The sequence below is a fragment of the Pelodiscus sinensis genome, chromosome 3 (assembly GCF_052426305.1).
Source record: "Pelodiscus sinensis isolate ZL-2025 chromosome 3, ASM5242630v1, whole genome shotgun sequence".
In the NCBI taxonomy this organism is placed as follows: Eukaryota; Metazoa; Chordata; order Testudines; family Trionychidae; genus Pelodiscus; species Pelodiscus sinensis.
In genome coordinates, this window is record NC_143054.1 from 46,495,171 (window position 1) to 46,516,068 (window position 20,898).

At 41.8% G+C, this 20,898-nt stretch overlaps 1 protein-coding gene across 4 annotated transcripts in view; it reads left to right on the forward strand.

The window, feature by feature from the left end:
- PRIM2 (DNA primase subunit 2) overlaps positions 1-20,898 on the forward strand; it is a 219,443-nt gene that overhangs the window by 14,419 nt on the left and 184,126 nt on the right. For 3 of the 4 annotated variants that reach the window (XM_075923673.2, XM_075923676.2, XM_075923674.2), the window contains exon 6: positions 18,361-18,456. The exons of the other annotated variant lie outside the window; for it this stretch is intronic. In XM_075923673.2, coding sequence (XP_075779788.1) covers positions 18,361-18,456 — 96 coding nt within the window. The remainder of the gene's footprint in view (positions 1-18,360; positions 18,457-20,898) is intronic. 4 annotated transcript variants of the gene reach the window in all.

The window sequence follows — 20,898 nt, forward strand, 5'->3', positions numbered from 1 at the left end:
CTGTGTAGTGAATAACTATATAGCTTTTTCAGGAAAATGATCATAGCCAACACGACCCATTAAAGCTAGTAATGTTTTCTTCCTGCAGTCATTTGTACCTTTTCCTCATTCAGAACTATTTGTATGATTAGGGCCTGCTTCTGTAAACTGTAATTTCAAAAATATGCTTGTGTTCATTATATATGCATTTCTTGCCTTCCAAATTCTAATATGATGGTTTCCACAGATTTGGTCATTTAAGGGATATTTGACCAGACTAATTTCAATTGTTTTCTCTGGAACTAAGTCCTTAACAACTGGAAGAATTCTGTTTCCTTGACAATCCTATACAAATCTGTTTTTACAGATTCTTGGAAAGAAAGAAATTTTAATAATTGGATACAACATTTTGGATCTTATTAAAAAAAAAACCTGTTTAACTTTTAAATACAGAAAATACTCTTCTTTCTCACCCCATTAATGTGGTAGTCGTTACTGCAGGGATTTGAGATGGTGGCATTGCTGCTAGTGGCTCTAGGATATGACAGGCTTCCAAAACAGTAAATAATTTAAAATTCTCTTTAATCATGAAAAATTGTGGCTTATGTTTAAAAAAAAAAAATAGAAATTTATTCCTAGATGTCTCTTAGTTTATAGCTAGTATCTATCAGCTACTGAAGCAGAGTAGTTGGATAGGGGATAGCAAGACAAGACCTCTAACTCAGGTAATCACGTTCTCACCAGCAACTCTTGTAAGCTTGTTCTGATGGTTTTTTACCTGTTCTGAATATGAATATTCCTTCTAATAACTTTAACAGGATGTTTTTCTTTACTAAGTTAAAGGATTTGGATCAAATGTAGGCATGTGGTAAAGTACTAAGGCAAAGATCTCTGTTCATTAACAGGAATGTGTACAACACAACTTTCATAGATTAAAAAAATTCTCTTGATATGCAGTTTGCTGCACTTTGTGGTAATTAAGCATAAAGTAACTTCAGATGTTCTTTATTTGTAAATATTTTGCAAGCCTGCCTCTAGAAGATGCATTGTCGTTCTGTGAGATGTTCTTGAAAATCTTTTCCAAAGTTGTTGGAATGTGAGACAGTGGTTTTTACAGGACTTGGGTTCCATTTCTTACCCTCCTTGTCCATAGTTCTTCCAAAGCAGGATAGTGTACCTTTGGTGAAATGGTGTGTTATAAAATTTAATGTCCTTATTAATTTATTTGTGATTTTTTTTTAAAACTTTCAGTTGATAACTTTTGAAGATTGAAAATCAAGGTTTCAGCTTAAATTTAACCACACTACCTAATTGGAGGAAAAAGAGAGTTGACAGTGCTTGCTGTTTTACAGTATGTTTTCACTGGAACGGGAAGGTATAATTTCCAGTAGTGATGGACATAACTGCACTAGGGATGTGCAGGACTAGTCACTCCTCCCTCCCTCCCTCCCCCACTACCTCTGTCAGAAAGAGACAGGGGGAGGGGGAATGGAGGTGGTACTTCAAAGTGGTAGCTCTGCATGGAGCCTGGGTCCATCTGTGATGTCCCCAGGCTGCATGCGACGTTTCAGAGTGGCATGGCTGTGTGGAGCCCGGGATCAGCTGGAGACTACCCCCCACCCTCGGCTCCATGTAGTGCTGCCTCTTTGAAATGCCACGAGGAGTGTGACACTAGGCTCCCCATGGCGTTTCAAAGTGGCAGTGCTGCATGGAACCCGGGATCAGCACGGTAGTCTCCAACTGATCCTGGGCTCCACGCGACGTTTTCACCTTTGAAGTGTAGCAACAGCACTAGGGCTGTTGCTACATTTCAAAGGTGGAGGCGCTTATCAACTAATCTAATAGTTGGTTACTCGCAATTTAACATCCCTAAGCTGCACTGGCTCTGAGTAAGTTAATGTGCTAAAAACAGAAGTGTGACAAGGTGATGTGATCAGCGAGATGGGCTGGCTGCCTGAGTATAACCCTGTTAGAGGCCCTAGGAACATATAAATTTGGCCCAGTAGAAGAAGCAAGAATTATGGAACCTCTCTACTCATTGTATCAAGATTTCTGGATTTATTTTTACTCTCTTCTTAATATCTTATTTTTTGCAAGGCTGGAAATTGCCAGGAATTGTATTTTTAATGGGTTGGTAGAGAAAGTAGTGTTCTAAATTATAAAAATAGGAAGAATATTTACCTATATTTTGACTTGTATCTAATTTTGAATCAAGTCATTTATGATTGACGATAGAATGTTGGTGTGACTGCTTTTTGTACCCTCATCCTCTTGTCCTGATTTTCCTATCCTTGTTAAAACTTGCTGAAGCAAGAATGGTCTTTTTTCTATGTGTGTACAGTGTACCATCTCACGTGATGAAGCCCTAATCTTGAGTGGGGTAAAGCTAACACTATTCACATCTATTCTTTCTTCTAAAAACTTTATCTTTGATACTGCTATGGGGGAAAATCTATTAAATAAGACTGTGAGACTTTCTTTTGTAATGATTCTCAAGAGGTGTATGTTTGAGGGTATAGGTTAAAATACATATGGTCAATATCAATTTTTGTGACAGATCTTGGTCATGCTATTGTACAAAATTCTTTGTGAGCCTTTGATGTAAGAATAGTTTATCCCTGTTGAATTTTCTGTGTAGTTAGAACTTTTGATGAGAATTTATGTAGACTAGATTTTCAGAAAATTAATAACTTTACACGGTAACAAACTATTATTTTATCTGTAAATAGTTCTAGTAGGTTAATTAAATATGAAAAGATTAGGGGAGAAAAGTAACCTTTTAGGACTTGGCCATTTGGTAGAAATACTTTTTGAGGATCCTTGAGCAGGAGTGGCTAGATGCGACCAAATCTGTGTTAAGTTCTTATATGGTTTCCATCTCTGTAGTATCTGAATACCTCATAGTTTTTAGTGTCTTCATCCCTGCACACTGAGCTTGGGGAACCTTTTTTGGGTTGGGGACCACTGACCAACAGAAAAATCAGTTGGGGTCTGGAGAAGCAAACCCCCCCCCTTCATCCAAAAGAAACCCCTCACTGATGTGGCCCCCAACTGAGAAGGAGAAAGACACTCCCTCCCATACCAGAGTCTAGTGTTGTCCAGCCTAGCTGATTTTGTGTGCTTTAGCTCCATGGTGGGGCAGCAGAAGGGCTGGAGCACCAGTGCAGGCTCCCCAATGCTAATGGAGGCCCTGAACCTGTTTGTGTTAGGGAGACCTTTTGAAATATACGCAGAAACCAAGGATCTAGAGTAAAAATGAAATTTTCTTTATAGACGCAAACTCCTATGGAAAACCCTGCTGTAAATTGATGGCTTAGTTTTTGTAAATAAAACTGTTTAAGGGCTTCTGATGAGGGCACAGAACCAGATTCTCTAAAGAGAAACAAGGAAGAGGAACCTTGGTAGTTGAGGAAAAATGGAGTCTTGCACTAATTGATGTATAAATATAAAATTCTTGCTTTGTGTGTGTATATACCTGATCCTGGCAGCTACTGTGCTTTCTACTGCTGATGTGTGAGCAGTGTGCCTGTTTAGTGGGCTACATCTTTAGATGAACATAAGTCTGTTTCTGATTTACATTTTCTTTGATTGGCTGGTCAAGACGTATTTATCTATTTTGGAACTGAAATCTAGACATCTAGTCCTGGCTTCACAATGGTATTGTCAAGTAGGTTTTCTGTTTGTAGCAAAGGATTTCATTATATATTGTCACATAGTTACTACTTCAGGAAAGAACAAAGAGAATTGGTCAAACATTTTGAGGTACAGGTCATTTAATTATTTTAATTATGGAGCCAATCAGTAGCAGTCTTTCTTGTTTAGATTGCAACCAGGGTATATTTACTATATAAACCCTATATGTACTCCCTCTATAAATTGGCGTAAAAAAACAGTCATTTGAGTACTTCCAGGGTACACTTGTATTTTTTTAGAAAATTATAGCATTTGCTAAAACCATTTTCCAGTTAAGGGTACGTAAAGTGACATTTTAAAAACTTTACTCAGGTTCTTAGACTTACTTGGGTACCTAATAGTTAAAAAAGCATGATTTTAAAACTTTTAGAGAATTTGTGTGTCTCTCTGTCCATGAGTCAGTCCGTCCAAGAATGCCTCCTAAATGGTAAGACATAGGGCCATCAGATTTGGTATGCTTTAAGTTAGGATAAGAGAAAGCTGCAAGGCCAGAGTTTAGTCATGCCAGGACAATGGGATGCACCTAGAATTACATTATTTTCCATAATATGGAAAGGGAGGGTTCATATTGGAGGGACAGTTATACTGCAGAGTGACCACAAGGGGCAGCGAGCATGGCGGACAGATATACTACGGAGTGACTATAGGGGGCAGCTGCACCAGAAAGATTATGGCCAGCTGGTGTGAGGGCTCTCTCTGTTGCCAGCTGTCTGCCTAGTAAGTGTCCGTCCTGTCCTCAATCCCCAAGTCCTTGACTGCAGTGCTAGATGGGAATGGGCTCACCAGCCAGCAGCTCCACAGCCCAGAGGACCTGCAGACTAGGGTCAGGCAGTGGGTGCTTTCCCCCCGAGAAGCTGGAAGAACTGGGGGGGAGGGATAGCGCAGTGGTTTGAACATTGGCCTGCTAAATCCAGGATTGTGAGTTCAGTCCTTGAGGGGGCCATTTAGGGATCTGGAGCAAATTTGTCAGGGATGGTACTTGGTCCATCTATGAGGGTAGGGGACAGGACTCAATGACCTCTCAAGGTCCCTTCCAAAGAAATGTGATGTATGTGGTTTCAGCCAAAAGTCTGCCAGGCAGAGCAAGGCAAAGGGAATAGGGAATTTTGCAGAACCTGTGAGCTGTGCAGAGAGACAGATGAAACCAAGGACCTGATGGAGCTCCACCTCCCAGAGTATGAGTTCTGGGAAACAGTGACTCAGAATTTCTAAGATCCCAAGCTTCAGAGGAATAGCCAAGTTAGTCTGTATCTGGAAAAACTTAAACAGCAAGTAGTCTTGCAGCACCTTAAAGGCAATCAAAACATGTAGATGGTATCATGAGCTTTCGTGGGGACAATCCACTTCAGATTAATGGATTAAACTAAACAATGGGTACCTAAGTCATTAGAATGTGGAAGGTAGTGTGCTAGCCAGGTAATGTCTTTACTCATACCTTTGTCATGGCTCCCAAACTTGTAACCCCTGTAGGTTAAAGTGTTCTCCAGCAGCACACCTCCATCATAATCATCCAGGAACCCACCCCTCCAATCAGCTCTGGTGCCAACTATGTCCACACATCTACATAAGTGATTTTATCACTGGACCCACCATATCAGCCACTATATCGGGCTCATTTACTTGCACATCTATTAATGTGTTCTATGCTGTAAAATGCCAGCACTGCTCTCTGCCATAAATTTTGGCCAAACTGGATAGTCTCTATGGGAAAGACTTAATGGACACAAATCAGATATCTGAAAAGGCAACACACAGAAACCTGTTAGAGAACACTTTAACCTGCCTGGGCGCTCGTTAATGGATTTAAAAGTCACCATGTTGTTTCAGGCCAATTCCACAAGCCAAATACACAGGGAAACTTTGGAACTTAGTTCCCAAACTTGTAAATGAACTTATCAGGAAGGTATGAATAAAGACATTACCTGATGAGCATACTATCTTCCATATCCTAATGACTTAACCAACTAACAATGACTACTTAAGAACAATTTACACCTTCTCTATCAGCTTCTTGTAACATAAACACTCTTAATTCACTATTTTTTCCCGCCCGCCCCCCCCATTCCCTATTTATTTTGGAACTGGACTTTTAATACTCCGTTCATCTGAAGAAGTGGGTTGTACCCATGAAAGCTCATGATACCATCTACATATTTTGCTGTCTTTAAGGTGCTGCTAGACTATTCATTGTTTTTTAAGCTCCCAAAGTTTGGCTAGAAAATACTATAGAGTACCAAAATATTGCCTCTGAAATAAGAAAGGGGCAGAGGGGAGGGCAGGGTAGGTAATGGTGTCTAACATCCAAGAGTAACCGGGGGAAGAGAGCAATAGTTTGGTCCTGGCTTCCTTTGCCACTAAGAGAACCATATTTAGATAAGTTAACTTCAGAGATTGAGAAGTTTGAGATTAGAAAGCAAATTTGTATTTAAATAGCACATTAAAAAAAGCTTTCCTCATCTATGGATGCTTCAATTATCTTATATGGCAGTTGAGGAGAATCTTAGTGGTACATTTCTAAACTCCTTGTCCTAGAAACACATTGCTCTCTTTTGTTGTACTTTTTTGGCTTGCTCAACACTATGTCCTTAAAAGGAGTCTCTATTGTTTAAAAGGGTTCAAAGTCTCTGGTTTTTTAACTTATATCTTTTTAAAAAGAACATTTTAAATATGGCTTGTAATTTATAGCTCTGAAAAAACACATTACAAAATCTAAATGCAAAGTCTGCCACAAGATGAGCACAGCTAGTTTTGAAGTAGCACTCAAGAGCTGTGGAATAAATGCTGACATTTAAGGTGACGAGGCCCATCAAAGAGAATAAGCAAACACAGGTGTGCAGTTGTGAGATTTAATTTGGGAGATTAAAGCATTAAAATCTTGCTAGAAATGATTAATTATGGTGTCTGACAGTTTCTGGTAGAAAAAGAAACCAAAATAGATGGTAAGATATTTAAAGAAAAATTCAGAGTATTTATCATCTGAGAAAACAACATTTGAGAGTTTTTAGATTAACTTCATATTTTTGAGAGTGGTGGAAAGTTTGAATTTCAAGGGTCTATGAAAGAAATAACTATTTAGCAGAGAAATTACATTTGATACTGGCCTTTAGTTGTGGAAATGTCTCTCACTTTCAGCAAGATCTGACTCTTTTAGCATACTCCTTTTTTGTTGTTTAAATGAACTGAGACCATATAGGGGACTTGTTAGTGACATAGGTCATACCTATGCAACAAATCTAACAAGTCATCCTATATTAGGTCAACTTAGAGCCACTGCAGTACAGTAATTACTATGGTGGTGCATGTTCACACTACTCTCCTTGGGTTGGCAGTGCATGTCTGCACCAGAAGCACTTCATTGACATGAGAAGGGCAGTGTGGGGAGCCGAGAACCTAGTCTCTCAATTCTGCTGGTAGCTCCCTGCCAGAAGCCTGGCTGCCCCACAGATTCCCAGCTTCCAGCATTCTTTCCCTTGCTCCCATCTGGGAGTGGGGAGGGGAGACTGCCTAGAGCTTCTTGCCTCCCATTTTCTGTCAAGAGTAGGGGGGAAGTCACTTGGGTTTCTCATCTCGGCTCTCAGCTAGGAGCAGTGGCTTCCTTCTCAATTTTTGGCTCCTGCTGTGATACTGACAAGAAAAGATGTAACGAACGCAGTGTCCACACTGGTAAGTCTTATGCCTCTATTGAGGATGGGGTAGTTACGTCAGAGTAATACTTTGGTGGTAGGAAGGCTTGTAGCGCAGACACTGACATAATTAGGTCCACGTAAGCTGCCTTATGTTGACATAACTGAGTAGTGTAGACCAACCCATAGATAAGACAGACTTTCAGGTACTCCGCTTCAAAAAAGACAACAGTGTCTGAGCCATCAGTTTGGGGGAAGCAGTAACCTAGCTGGCACCATCCAGACTAAGATGTCTTTCTCTTCCTAAGGTGACCTTGGCATAAAGGGATGGTGTTAAAGTGTCAGTAAGTTGTGAGCCTATCTCTGTGGCTGAGACAGGCTGACTAATAATAATCAAGGGACACAGTAAGGTAGATGTACTCCTGGCTTCTACTTTAAAACCTGCAGTGCACAATTCTTCTCCTCTTACTTTTCACCTTTTGGCTCACTCTGTGGTTCAGTCAGACACAGTCTCCTCTGTCCATTTGTCAGACTCTACTGTACTTGTGCATGGAGCACATTTCTTAAACTCCTACAAGGCCTCTTCCCTCTTCACATTCAAATTCCTCTTAGAGTCCTTCTCAGGTAATATGGCAAAACTAGATGTATTGTTGGAGGCATAATTAGGATAATTATATCTCTGGAATCAGGTGTTTTAACTCAAATTTATATTACTAAGACACAGCCTTTTCTGTTTGTGTGCTAGAAGAATAAAATTAATAGTTGCAGTAATGTGTGTTCCTCTGTTGTGGTACAAGGAAGACACGTGTCCTGAGTTTAGAGTTCATGTACTCTTTTTTTCTTTTGCCTTATCTTTAAGTAGTAGGCAGAGGAAATACACTTTAAGTGGGGCAATGTAATTTGTCTTGTGAGTAAATTATCCTGCATTGTTGCTTCCCTCACATGAGTTTGTGAGGGTCCTATATATATTAAACCTTAACATAAGTTTTCCCCCTTTTATAACTTTTCCTGGCTTGGGTGGTGGTTGTACTCATTCTGGCTGATATGTAAGAGCTGTATTCTTTTTGGTAGCATCCAGTTTGAAAATAATTTTAAAACTATTAAAATATTAAATATTGATGAGAACATCGTTATTTTATTATAATATTTTGTATTGTATTAGTGAGGGAGAAGAGAGAAAGAACAGATGCCCTGGAAGAGCCAGTTGGAGGAGCTAATGCTCTGTAGTGGAACTGATAGCAGCTGGGATGCTCTGCAGAATAGGAAGGTATAAAACACATTGGAGAAGTTAATTTTCCCCAGAAGCTTCTCTTTGATGTATCAGTTTAAAAATACTTGAGTAAGTTTCACCAATACAAATGAGAATTTTTTTAATTTCCAGTTTTATAATCAAAGCATTCAAATGGCAACACTCCACATATTTCCTTTTTAGTATTTGTGAAGACTTTTATTTCAGCATTAAAGGGGTTTATGTAAATATTTATTTACTATATCAAGCAATTAGTGTTTTGTAGCTTTCTTTGGAAGATGCACCATATAAATGTCCTAAAGCCAAATTTGGGATGACTAGGTGTTGTCTGTAAGCTACAGATTTAGATGTTGAGGTGATGTTGGACAGTTTCATATACCTAGCTGTTGAAGAGTTAAGTTTCTGATTATGCTTTCCCCCGTTTTCATTTTAGGTATACAAATTAGAATTACATTGTTTTGATCAGAGCCATATAGTGTCAAACTGTAGACTAGAGGCACCAAACTGCATCAGATTTTTCTTTGAACAGCATGGTAAAGCTACAGTTGCCGAGATGTTTAGTTTGCTGCAACTCAGGATAGAAATTATAACCATTTTAATAGGCATCAGTTTGTATTCATGAGAGGCATAGGTTTGAATTTAGGTTAGTTTTTTGCTGCTTGACGCTATCAGTTGACCCTCTGTGCTAAAAACACTACTGGAAGTCATCATCAAAGGTCAGAATCTTTGAACGACTGCTTCTGAAATAATGATGAATGACTGGTGTAACCAAGGGACCAACTGAGAGAACATATGGATAAGATCAAATTGAATTAAAAACATAGAAGGATCAGACATCAAGAGGAGTGGACTATAATGGAAAAGAGGCTTAAACAGGATAAAGTTCTCTCTCAAAAAAATCAAATCATTTGTTAAACAGGGTAACATTAAATACGACTTTAACACATTGCATTCATAGCATGCTTTGTTTGAAAGAAAGTAATCAACTCCCCAGTTTAATAAAATCTTCTGAAGTTTGAATAGTAAAGTGAAAGAGAGCATTTTAACTGTACTTTCATTTTAAGTGTCCCTGCAGGTGCTCCACCTTAGGTGTTTTGGCGTTGCAGTGTTTCTGTCTTGAAGATTTTACTAGTAGTGGCTTTAACAGCTAGCTCGCATATGTGCAGAAGCATTACACACACGAGGCGGCTCATGCACAAGATATAATCTCCTCCGTTCCTCTTCTGCCGCCACTGGTGTCGGTCAGAACCCGCAGTGTGCTCTGCAGACTTCTCCTCAGACAGCTAGTCCTTTCCCTTACTTAGTTAGCCTTTTCATTATATTTTTATTTTTTTACTATCCTCTCTTCTCCCCCCTCCCCCAAAAAGGTGATGACCGAGTGGCTCCCTCAGATAGAGACAGACACGGGCTCCATGCCTCATGCTGCCCTTCAGGGGACTCCTCTCTCCTGTACTGAAGAGTTTCTTTTCCCTCGGCTTCAGCCCCAGCCTTCTCATATAAGGCTGAGAGATTTTTTTTCCCCACAGATTTAAAAAATTTTTCTTAATATTTTTCGCAGCATTCTCCTGCAGCATTTCGCAGCGGGGGCTCTGTTTTAAGCACTGTTTTCTCCTTATGGACTGTCAGTCACACTGCCAGATTAGCGTGTCAGTTTACTGCCATCAGTGAAAAATTGGCAACCAGAGCCAGGAGAGCCAGAGGGTTTTTAGCTCAACCTGATGTCCCTCAAATGCTCTCTCAGATCTGGTCACCTCGCATCCCTGCTATTACTATCACCAGCAGCAATGTCAGATAAGGCAGTTCCTGTTGCTGCCACTGCGAGCTCTGCCTCTTCCAGACAGAAAAGAGCACATGTAGTAGCAAACAGGGAATCCCTTTGACTTAAGAAAGGGTGATGCCTGAATCATAAGCCAGTTCTGTCCCCTGCTGGGGCTCTGGACAAGCGCTTACCGGGGCAACGTTCACCCACAGCGCCTCAAGGATCTGAGGACCTGGCCAATGTGCCTAAACATACTGACATGCCCAAGCCTGTCATGGCTGAACAGCACAGGGCTACAACAGCATTGTAGGTCCTACTAGCACCAAGCAGTGCTGTACATAAGGGCAGCTTGGGGACCAGAGCGCTGTTACCGCCCCCAGCATCTGTGCCATCCCCTCTGCTCGTGAAGCCAAAGCATACACTGGCACAATATTCTTTACCACCTGTGCCTCCTTTTTGCCCTTTTATGACCACAGATGCTTCTATGATCTCTTCAGTGCCCACAACACCCTTGTTTGGCACTGATTCCTCTCTCCATTCTGAGGGGTTTTCCATGTCTCTGCCTGGTACTTCCATACCTCCGTTATCTGGTGAGGGGGATCAGGCTTCTGTCATGACCTCAACCCCTCCCAGACACTCTGCAGTGAGGTGCAAATTCCCTCATTCACAACTGGCCATACCACACTGGCAACTTGCACATTGACAACCACCACCTGTGCCAGTGCCCCCCATGTGGCCCTACTGGGATCCCTGGGATCCTTAGAGGGCCCAGCAGCAACAGCATCACCATGTTGTGCAGCTTTGCTCCAGGCCTACATCCACTTTGTCCCTTGACACCTCAAACAACCAGACAGACTTCAATCAGCCACTAAGTGACAAGGAATCCACTACTTCCTCTCACCCACTTACACAGATCTCCTCCCTCCCCTCTCATGCCTCTGCAAGCCCTATCGGGGGATGATTTCAAGGCTTTTCAAGACCTTTTCAAGAGGGTAGCTGAGGTCCTTGAGGTCTCATTAACCACACTGCCAGAGACTCAGTATAAACTTAAGAGCGTCCTCCATAGCTCTCCTTCCACGAGGCTTGTTCTCCCCAGGTACCCCGCCCTCATAGACCCAGCCAAGCAACTTTGGCAAATACTCTCCACCGTTCATCCAGTGGGCAAGTAGGCGGATTGGAAATATTACATGGCTCCTCAGGGTGCTGAATTTTTATTCTCACTTCACTCCCTTAACTCCATAGTAATTGAGGCAGTGCATCAGAGGAGCAAGCAAAACATTGCCAAATCTACCCCTCCTGATAAGGAGTGGAAATGTCTAGACATAATGGGCAGATGGTCATACTCTTCTGCCTCCCTACAGCTACATATCGCTAATTACACCGCGATGCTTGCAAAATACACTCATCACATATTTGAGCAAATTGCAGATTTAATACAGAACAAATGAGAGGTAGCACCAATGAGGGTCTCCTGAAAGCCAGAACGGCCCTCCAAGCTGCTTTGGACTCAGCAGGCAGCTTCACGAGTCCTTGCCATTTTTGTGGTGATGAGAAGAGCCTCCTGACTCCACCTCTCTGGTTTCCCAAAGGAGGTCCAGATGAAGGAGGAAGACCTTCTATTCGAGGACCTGATGGCTCAGATGCTATTTTACATTCCCTGAAAGACTCCAGGGCCACACTTAAAACGCTGGGCATCCAGGCTCCTGCACCAAAATGCAAACAAAACAAATCTTATGTTCAGAGATACATACCTTCCCTCTTTGGTCATTTTCAAAGGCAATATGACCCTAGAAAGCGCCGATGTCAAGGGAAAAGGTGACAGCTAGCTGATCAACCCATTCCATCTCAGTCTTCTAACTCTAGGCAAACATTTTAAAGGTCTGGTTGAGAGCCATCAGATTTGTCTTCCTTCACCTGAGCCTTCTTTCACCCTGTTATCCAACCACAGATTAGCACCCTTTTACCATCAGTGGTGCCTCATCCTGAACATATTTATCTGTAGTTATGTGATAAAGTTCGGGTACTGCATCCCCTTCCTATCTCCTCCCAAAATCCACCCACCCACCCTGTCCCTCTTCAGGGACCCATCTCATGGGACTATTCTATGTCAAGAGATCAACCACTTGCTCCATATCAATGCAGTGGAAAAGAGTTCCACAACAATATCAAAACACTAGCTTCTACTCCTGATATTTTCTCATGAGAAGTTGTCAGGGGGCTGGAGACCCATTCTCAATCTCAGCTCTCAACAGAGATGTCCTGTACTAGAGAATGGTTATCCTCTCCACCATCATATCCTCCTTCAATAAAGTCAACTGGCTGGCGACTCTCGACCTCCAAGACGCGTAATTCCATGTACCCATACACCCTGCTCATAGGGGGTACTTAAGATTCACAACAGTGGGACAACACTTCCAGTATACAGTACTACCTTTCGGCCTATCCATGGCATGAAGGGTTTTTTCTCAGGTCTTGGCAGTTGTGGCGGCTCACCTGCGAAGACAGGTAGTGTCAATTTATCCATGTCTTGACGACTGCCTTGTATAGGGGGAAGGCATTCCAGGAAACTCAGGACTCAGTCACGACCACCACGTCACTGTTCCGTTAACTCGGTCTCCAAATCAACATCTCCAAATGCCAGCTCCAACCAACCCAAATACTACAGTTTAAAGGTGCTCAACTCGATCGCATCCTTACCCCATCAGATGTTCCTTGAAATAGTACAACCTCACACCATAGCTCCACAACTTCCTGCCAGGGCGTGTGTCCAGCTATTAGGCCATATGGCAGCTGTGATAACGGTTGTCCCGCATGCCAGATTATACATGATGTCTCTACAACACTGGCTGAACACAGTATACATTCCTTGGTTAAACAGCCTACACAAGCTGGTCTCACTTCCAAACATGGTCAAATGCTCCCTTCAGTGGTGCTCAGTAGCATGAAACTTGTGCTAGGGTCCCCTTTGACAGGCAAACCCCATCGTTCACCATTACCACAGACGCATCACAACAGGTCTGGGGAGCTCATCTGGATACCCTCACCATACAAGCACGGTGGACCCACACAGATACCATGATGCACATCAATGTGTTCAAGCTTCATGCAGTATACTATGCCTGCCAGCATTTTGTGAACTTTATTTCCAACTCCACAGTGCAGATCTTTATGGACAACAAAGCTGCAGTGTTGTACATAAACAGGCAGGGAGGGGCGAGGTCCTACCCCCTTTGAAGAGAGGCAGTCCAATTATGGGCTTGATGCATCGCTTGCAACATAATGTTAATTGCCTCACATCACCCCAGCAAAGACAACATAACCACAGACAGCCTAAGCAGGAACTTTCCTGCGAGCCATGAATAGGAACTAGACCTTATAATTCTGCATCAAATCTTTACATAATGGGGCTTCTTACAGATTGACTTGTTTGCCACCAGTGCCAACAAAAAGTGTCCGCTACTGTTCGGGTGCAGGCATTGGAAAACAATCTCTAGGGGACGCATTCATGAGACACTGGGGGACAACCCTACTATACACTTTCCCTCATACCGCTTCTCATCAAGTAGTCACCAAGGTGCGCTTAGATAATGCCAGCATCATACTGATAGCATCAGACTGGCCAGGATAAACCTGGTATACGTACCTACTGCAAATGTCAGCCGACCGCCTGCAGGCATCTTCCCACGGCTGCCACAACTCCTCACCCAATGTTGAGGTTGCTGTGAGCATTCTCATCTTTATACCCTGAATCTTCAGGCCTGGCTTCTCAATGGCTCACTTCACTAGAAGCAGAATGTACAGATGAAGTCCAAAATATTGTGTGTAGCAGTCGGAGAATATGCGGTCACAAAACTTACCTGTACAAGTGGTGTCGATTCTCCACCTCGTTTTACCTCCACAATCATAACCTATCTTCCACTCCATTACCTGCGGTCCTGCAATAGATAACCAAAGTCAAAAACTCTGGGCTTTCACTCAGTTCCCTGAAGGTCCACCTTTCTACCATAACTGCTTTACACCAGCCAATAGACAGCAAGTTGCTATTTACCCATGCCATGGCCAGAAAGTTCCTCAAAGGATTGCAGAACATTTATCCACCAATCAAACCTCCAGCTCTGGCCTGGGACCTCAATTTGGTTCTGAGGGCCTTAACTCGTAAACCATTTGAACCTATGGTAACCTGCTCCAGCTCTACCTTTCTATGAAGATGGCCTTACTCTTGGAAATGACATCTGCAAGGAGAGTCAGTGAAATTGCAGCTTTCCTAGCAGAGACCTTCCTTTCGCCGCCACCTATAAGGACAAGGTAGTCCTCTGGCCTTACCCTAAGTTCCTGCCAAAGGTGCCCTCTTCTTTCCACTGCAACATACCTATTAACTGACCAGTCTTTTTCCCAAACCCCACGCCAACCACACAGAGGCCATACTCCACACTTGATTTACGGAGGGCCATTGCACTCTACCTGGAAAGGACCAAGCAAATTCGGAAAACCAACAGGTTATTTGTATGAACCACGGAATGATCTGAGGGATTCCCCATCTCCTCCCAGAGTGTCTCAAAATGGATAGTGGAACGCATAAGAATAGTGCATTCAATATTTGGTAAAGAACCACCTGCACAACTTCGTGCACATTCGACCAGAACCATGGCAGTATCAACAGCCTATGTACAAGTCAACTTCCTGTCTGATAAGTGCAAATCGGCCACCTGGTTCTCTACTCATACATTCGCTGCTCACTATGCTCTGGACTCCTATGCATCCAACGAAACTGCGTTCGAACATAGTTTTTACCCTGGTCTAAAAGGACACTACACCATCCGAAGCTCCCACCTTTAGAGGATAAATTGCTTGTAGTCACTGGAGCAGCCACAGGGACACTCCTGGAAGAAGGAGAGGGTTAGTCACCCTCTGCAGTAAGTGATTTTCTTCAAGATGGGTGTGCCTATGAGTGCTCCACCACCCAGCCTTCTTCCCCTCTGCTTTGGTATTATTTCCATACTTTTCTGGGGCAGAGAAGGAACTGAGGTGACCGTATCTTACGCGTGTGCATTAGCCGCCTAGCGCATGTAGCGCTTCTGCGCATGTGCGAGCTAGCTGTCAAAGCCATTGCTAGTAAAATCTTATGGCCAGGCACACTGCGGTGCCAAAACACCTAAGGTGGAGCACCCACAGGGACACCCATCTTGAATGTCAGTTACTGCAGAGAGTGATTAAACCTCTCTTCTAGACAAGAGGGTTTTGTTAGCTCTTGACCAATATAGGGAGAAAAATGCACTGATTTCCATCAGGTTAATAGTCCTAGTCTGTAATCAGCTGTGCTGGTGCATTAGTGAAGAGGATCACAGGGGGACCTCTTGCTTCATGCCCAGGTGGAGCAGGATAGTGTAGTACTGAAGGGAGAACAAAGAGGCTGTTCCTCTGAGAGTCATGGTCCTCAGTTCAGAGGCATAGCCAGCCTATTGGTTGGCTAATACACAGGTATTATCTCTAGCACATTGTAAGTGGGGAGTGATGTTGCTAATGTTTCCATAAAATCGGAAAGTTATTTAATTAATAAATGATTGAAGAGTATCTAACTAACGTGGGTGTCCCTTCTCACTTTTCTAAATGGGGAACAAAAATTAAATGCTAATTAAAGATTTTGATCAGACACAGATGCTGAGTATGTGCAGAAATCTAAATATACCCTTCTAAGCATAGGTGCTAGAACTAAGGGTGCTGCCACATCCTTCTGATTTGAAGAGGTTTTCATCATATACAGGGTGTATGTTTTGGTTCAATGGCTCTCCGCACCTCCATTATACAAATTGTTCTAGTGCCCATGCTTCTAAGTTTTATTACTTAAAATAAACTTGTTAAGCTAATTAAGAAAATAAAACACACTGTATAATACGCTGCTTGTAACGCCACCTTAGCAATGTAAGAATCTGAATTTTTGTGTAAAAGTAATTTTGAAAGACACATTTTTTATTTTTCTCCACTTGTATTGTGGTAATGTCCAAAGGTCCATTCAGAATTAGAGCTTTGTTGTGCTAGGTTCCCTGCAAACATGTAGTATGACAATGCTCTTGTCTTGCAAAAGTTTCATAGACTTAAATGAGACTGCAGAAACTGGATGCACTAAAAATGGGGAATGACAAATAAAATCATTTCTCTACATAAAAAAAGCTGCACATGTAACTTAAATACATTTTAAATTGTAGATTTATAATGTACGTATTATGCCAGTTCATACCTGATCCAGCATTGAGTCACTCTTCTGACTGCTGTGCTGGTGGCTCAGAGGACACCCGGTTCTTCCCATTTGGCATAGGTCTAGCATAGGTGGCTCTTATGCTGCATGTTCTTGCAGTGCCTGATAGAATGGTTAGGAAGGAGCAGATGGGGGTTTGGGTGGAGGGGAGAAGGAGGAGAATGCTATTGTGCTCTAGCAATCCTCAGATGGCAGACTGTCCCCAGAAGGCTATTTATCAGCTGGCATAGTAGTGGCACTAAAACCTGCTTCTTAATTGTCTCTCCCCTTCTGGCTAACCCTTTGTCAGCTGTACTCTATAAATACTGGGCACAGCTGAGAATGTAGCCAATGTGCAATTTTTTACCTAATCAAATAGAACAGGTTAATCATTCTGTGGTAAAATTCAATGGGTTGTCTCAACCAGTATCAGTTTATGGTCAAGAATATATGTAGTCAAGTATGTAGTCAAGTATCAGAGGGGTAGCCGTGTTAGTCTGAATCTGCAAAAGCGACGAGGAGTCCTGTGGCACCTTATAGACTAACTGAAGTGTAGGAGCATAAGCTTTCGTGGGCAAAGACCCGCATCTGACGAAGTGGGTCTTTGCCCATGAAAGCTTATGCTCCTACACTTCAGTTAGTCTATAAGGTGCCACAGGACTCCTCGTCGCTTTTGAAGAATATATGTAGTTCACATAAAGCCAAGAGACAGAGGACTGTAGCTCCACAGTTTGCACAACAGTGTGTTGACCTTCTCTCTAGGAGCCCCTATTTATACAGCTTCAGCTGGGCCCTAACTGGTTGCTATTTGCTGCTAGGGTTGTCAGGTGTCTGGTTTTGAACCAGACAGTCCAGGATTTGAGCTTTCTGTTCAGGAAACAAATTGAGAAAATATAAATGTCCAGTATTTTCTAAATAAGATGTAATATAGATTGTGATGTAATGTAAAGTATGTCTGGTATTTTTGTTGAAACTGTCTGGCAATCCTGTTTGCTGCAGCTATTTACTCTATACCCCTAGCCCTCTCTTAGAGCTGTGTTTAATCTTTGTTAGGGCTAGCGAGGGGCAGACACTGATTGATTGAATATATTTTATTTATTTTGTCACAGCATTGATTCAGTATATTTTATTTATTTAAATAGCTGTAATGAATTTAGGTCTCAACAGTGGTGTAATAAATTCAAATTTGGTTTTAAATAATATTATTTTAATCAACTGCTGGCCTTCAAAAGACATTTGATCACACTTTGATTTGCAGTGGAAATGATGGGAGAGGAGAAATGAAATGAAAACCAAAGTCAAGAGTACCTTTCAGTGCTTTCTCTCTGATTGACATTGTCCCTACTTCTTCCAAGCAGACATTTACTTTTTGGGTATGTTTGCATGAGGATTTAAAAAAACCCTGCAGCTGTGTGGGTCAGCTGATTCAGACTGGGGTTTTGTGCTCCAAGAGTCAGGCTCTGGACCAAGCCCCACTATGTAACCTTGCCAAAGTTGGGGTCTCACAGATAGTCTTCTACACCAACTTTTTGCACTGCAGTATGAATCCACTCATGGGGCTCTTATTGCCATGTACAGGTACTCTTAATGGAGCTGTGTTGTCCTCTGAATTCTTCCTACTTATGTTTTAATGTATATATGTTTATCAAGTAACTTTTTTTTATACAAATTGTGTGATGATGTTTCTGTTGGTCCCTTACTTTTTTTTTCCAACTGAAAGGATAGCATTCTTATTACTGAAAACATAAATGCTTGATTAGCTCATATAAAGAAATGGTATCTAAATTGTATAATCTATTTTAAAACACAACTGTTTTTGTTTTAGATTAGCGAAGAAGTAAAAGAAAAGCTTTCAGTCCAACTGCTAAATTCAACTCCTGGCCTCAGTGGAGCTAAAGTAGAAGAACTGGTGTTTTATAAGGTAAGTTAGCACTAATGGAAATTGTGTAACAAAACTTATTTAAATGTCACAATTGGGGTTATCTCCACCTCCTTAAGCCCCAAAGTTCCCAATTTTAGGTTGTATGGTTTGACTGTTCCCCACCGATTCTGATGTTTGAATTGATTGGTGCTGAGGAATTCCTTTACTAACAAGAAGTGTAGTGTAATCATTGATTGCAAGTTCCAGTCTTGCCACCTGACTGATCCAACTGGTTTTCTGCCTTTTTGAGTATTTCAGCTGTTGTACATTTTTATTTTCTTCCTTTTCATTGAATCATAGTAATGTAGAGCTGGAGTGGACCTTGAGAGGTCATGAGTCAAGTCCCCTGCAGTGAGGCAGGACCAAGTAAATCTAGACCAGTAAGGGGCAACCTGGGTTACTGAGTGGGCTGTAAGATTGTTATAACCAAGACGATCTCCTGGGATAGAGTGGTTTTGTTAACTCTGCTTGTGTATCTAGAGTTTGTAGAGTGTGCCGATTGAACCATAGCAGCAGTTTGATTGGATGCAGAGGGAGCACACAACTCTCACAATGTTGCATGCAATTAGCATGTGTCCATGCTTTTAAGTCTGTAATACTGGCAGAAAAAAAACCTATACAGATGAAAACCAGCAGAATTTGGCAACCCTGAGCGCTGGTAGTAGTAAACAATGTCTCGTGGGTCTCACATAGAACCCTCATGGTCCACATGTGATCCTTGGGCTGCAGGTTGCCCACCACTGACCTAGACTATTCTTGACAGGTATTTGTCCAACCTGTTCTTAAAAACTTCCAATGATGATGGGGATTCCACAGCCTCCTGGGAATGTCCAGAACTGAGCCACTCTTATAGTTAGAAAGCTTTTTCTAATGTCTTACCTAAATCTCCCTTGGTGCAAATTAATCTTACTACTTTTTGTGGTTCCTCCTGTGAACGGGAAGAATAATTGATCATAGCGCTCTTTATAACTGCCTGTAACATATCTGAAGACTGCTCTCAAGGTCTCTCTGTCTTCTCTTCTCAAGATTAAACTTGCACAGTTTTAAAATATTTTTTCATAGGTCAGATTTTCTATACCTTTTATCCTTTTTACTCTTCTTTGATCTTTCCAATTTTCCACATCTTTTCTAAAGTGTGATGCCCAGAACTGGTGTCAGTAGTTCATCAGAGGCCTCAGCAGTGCTGAGTAGAGTGGAACATTGATCTTTCTTGTCTTGCATACAACACACCTGCTACTGCTCCCCAAAGTGACATTTTGTAAGCATATTCTGTTCTCTGTTATCCATGTTTTAATACAAATATCCAATAGTAATGGATATAGGACTGACTGATGTGGGACCTACTAGATATGCCACTACAGTTTGACAGCAAGTTGTTAACTACTCTTTGAATAGTTTTTCAGCCAGTTGTGTACTCACTTTGTAGTAATTTCATTTAGACCACATTTTCCTAGCTTGCTGATGAGAATGTCTTATGTAACTGTATCAGAGAAAGAATTAGGTTTGTTTGGCATGATTTGTGCTTTACAAATCCATGTTGGCTATTCTTTATAGCCCTATTATCCTTTAGGTGTATCTAAAAATTGGTTGTTTACTAATTTGTTCAAGTATCCTTCCAGGAATTGAAGTTAGGCTGACTAGGCTATAATTTTCTGGAGCCTCTTGGTTTCCCTGTTTAAAGACAGGTACTATGTTTGCTCTTCAGTCCTTTGGGACCTCATCTGCCCTCCATGAGTTCTTGAAGATAATTGTTAATGGTTCTAAGATTGCTTCGGCTAATTCTTTAAGTGTCCTATGGTGAATTTCATCAGGCCCTGATGACATGAATACATATAAATTATGTTTAATTATTCTTTAATCTGTTCTTTCCTCCTTTTGGGAAACATTTCTTCGCTGCTCGTCAAGACACTCATAGAATCTTTCAGAATCCTCTCTTTCACTCTTGAAATGTGTTTAGTAGGGGTTCAAAGAACCCTCTTCTCTTACCCACAGTATCAAAGATAGTTTACTGTGTATCACGTGTTACACCTCAGGTTTGAAGAAGAGCTACTTCACCCTTTGCAGGCTTGGTGAAAATGATAGATCTGAACATCTCAGGCTCTGTTTAGAGGAAATCACCAAGACTATTGCCTACCAGAGCCCTGACGTCAGGCTATTAAAGAAATGCCTCCAGCAAATCCCTTCTTCTTTTCTCTTCCCTAGCAGAATTGTGGGACAAGGGCAGACCGTGTTATACTGCCATCTTGTCTCACCACCACTTTGGACTTGGTTTGAAAATCCATGAAGCAGCAACAGTATTTACAACACAAGCAACTTTCATTAAAAGTGGTAATCTGCTCTTGCTACTGTGTCCCATTTGTTTCAGCCCCTTTGCGTCTAGCCTAGTTAATTCTGGGAACTTCAGATGCATCCTGACAGTGGTAAACAAAGGACACATAAATC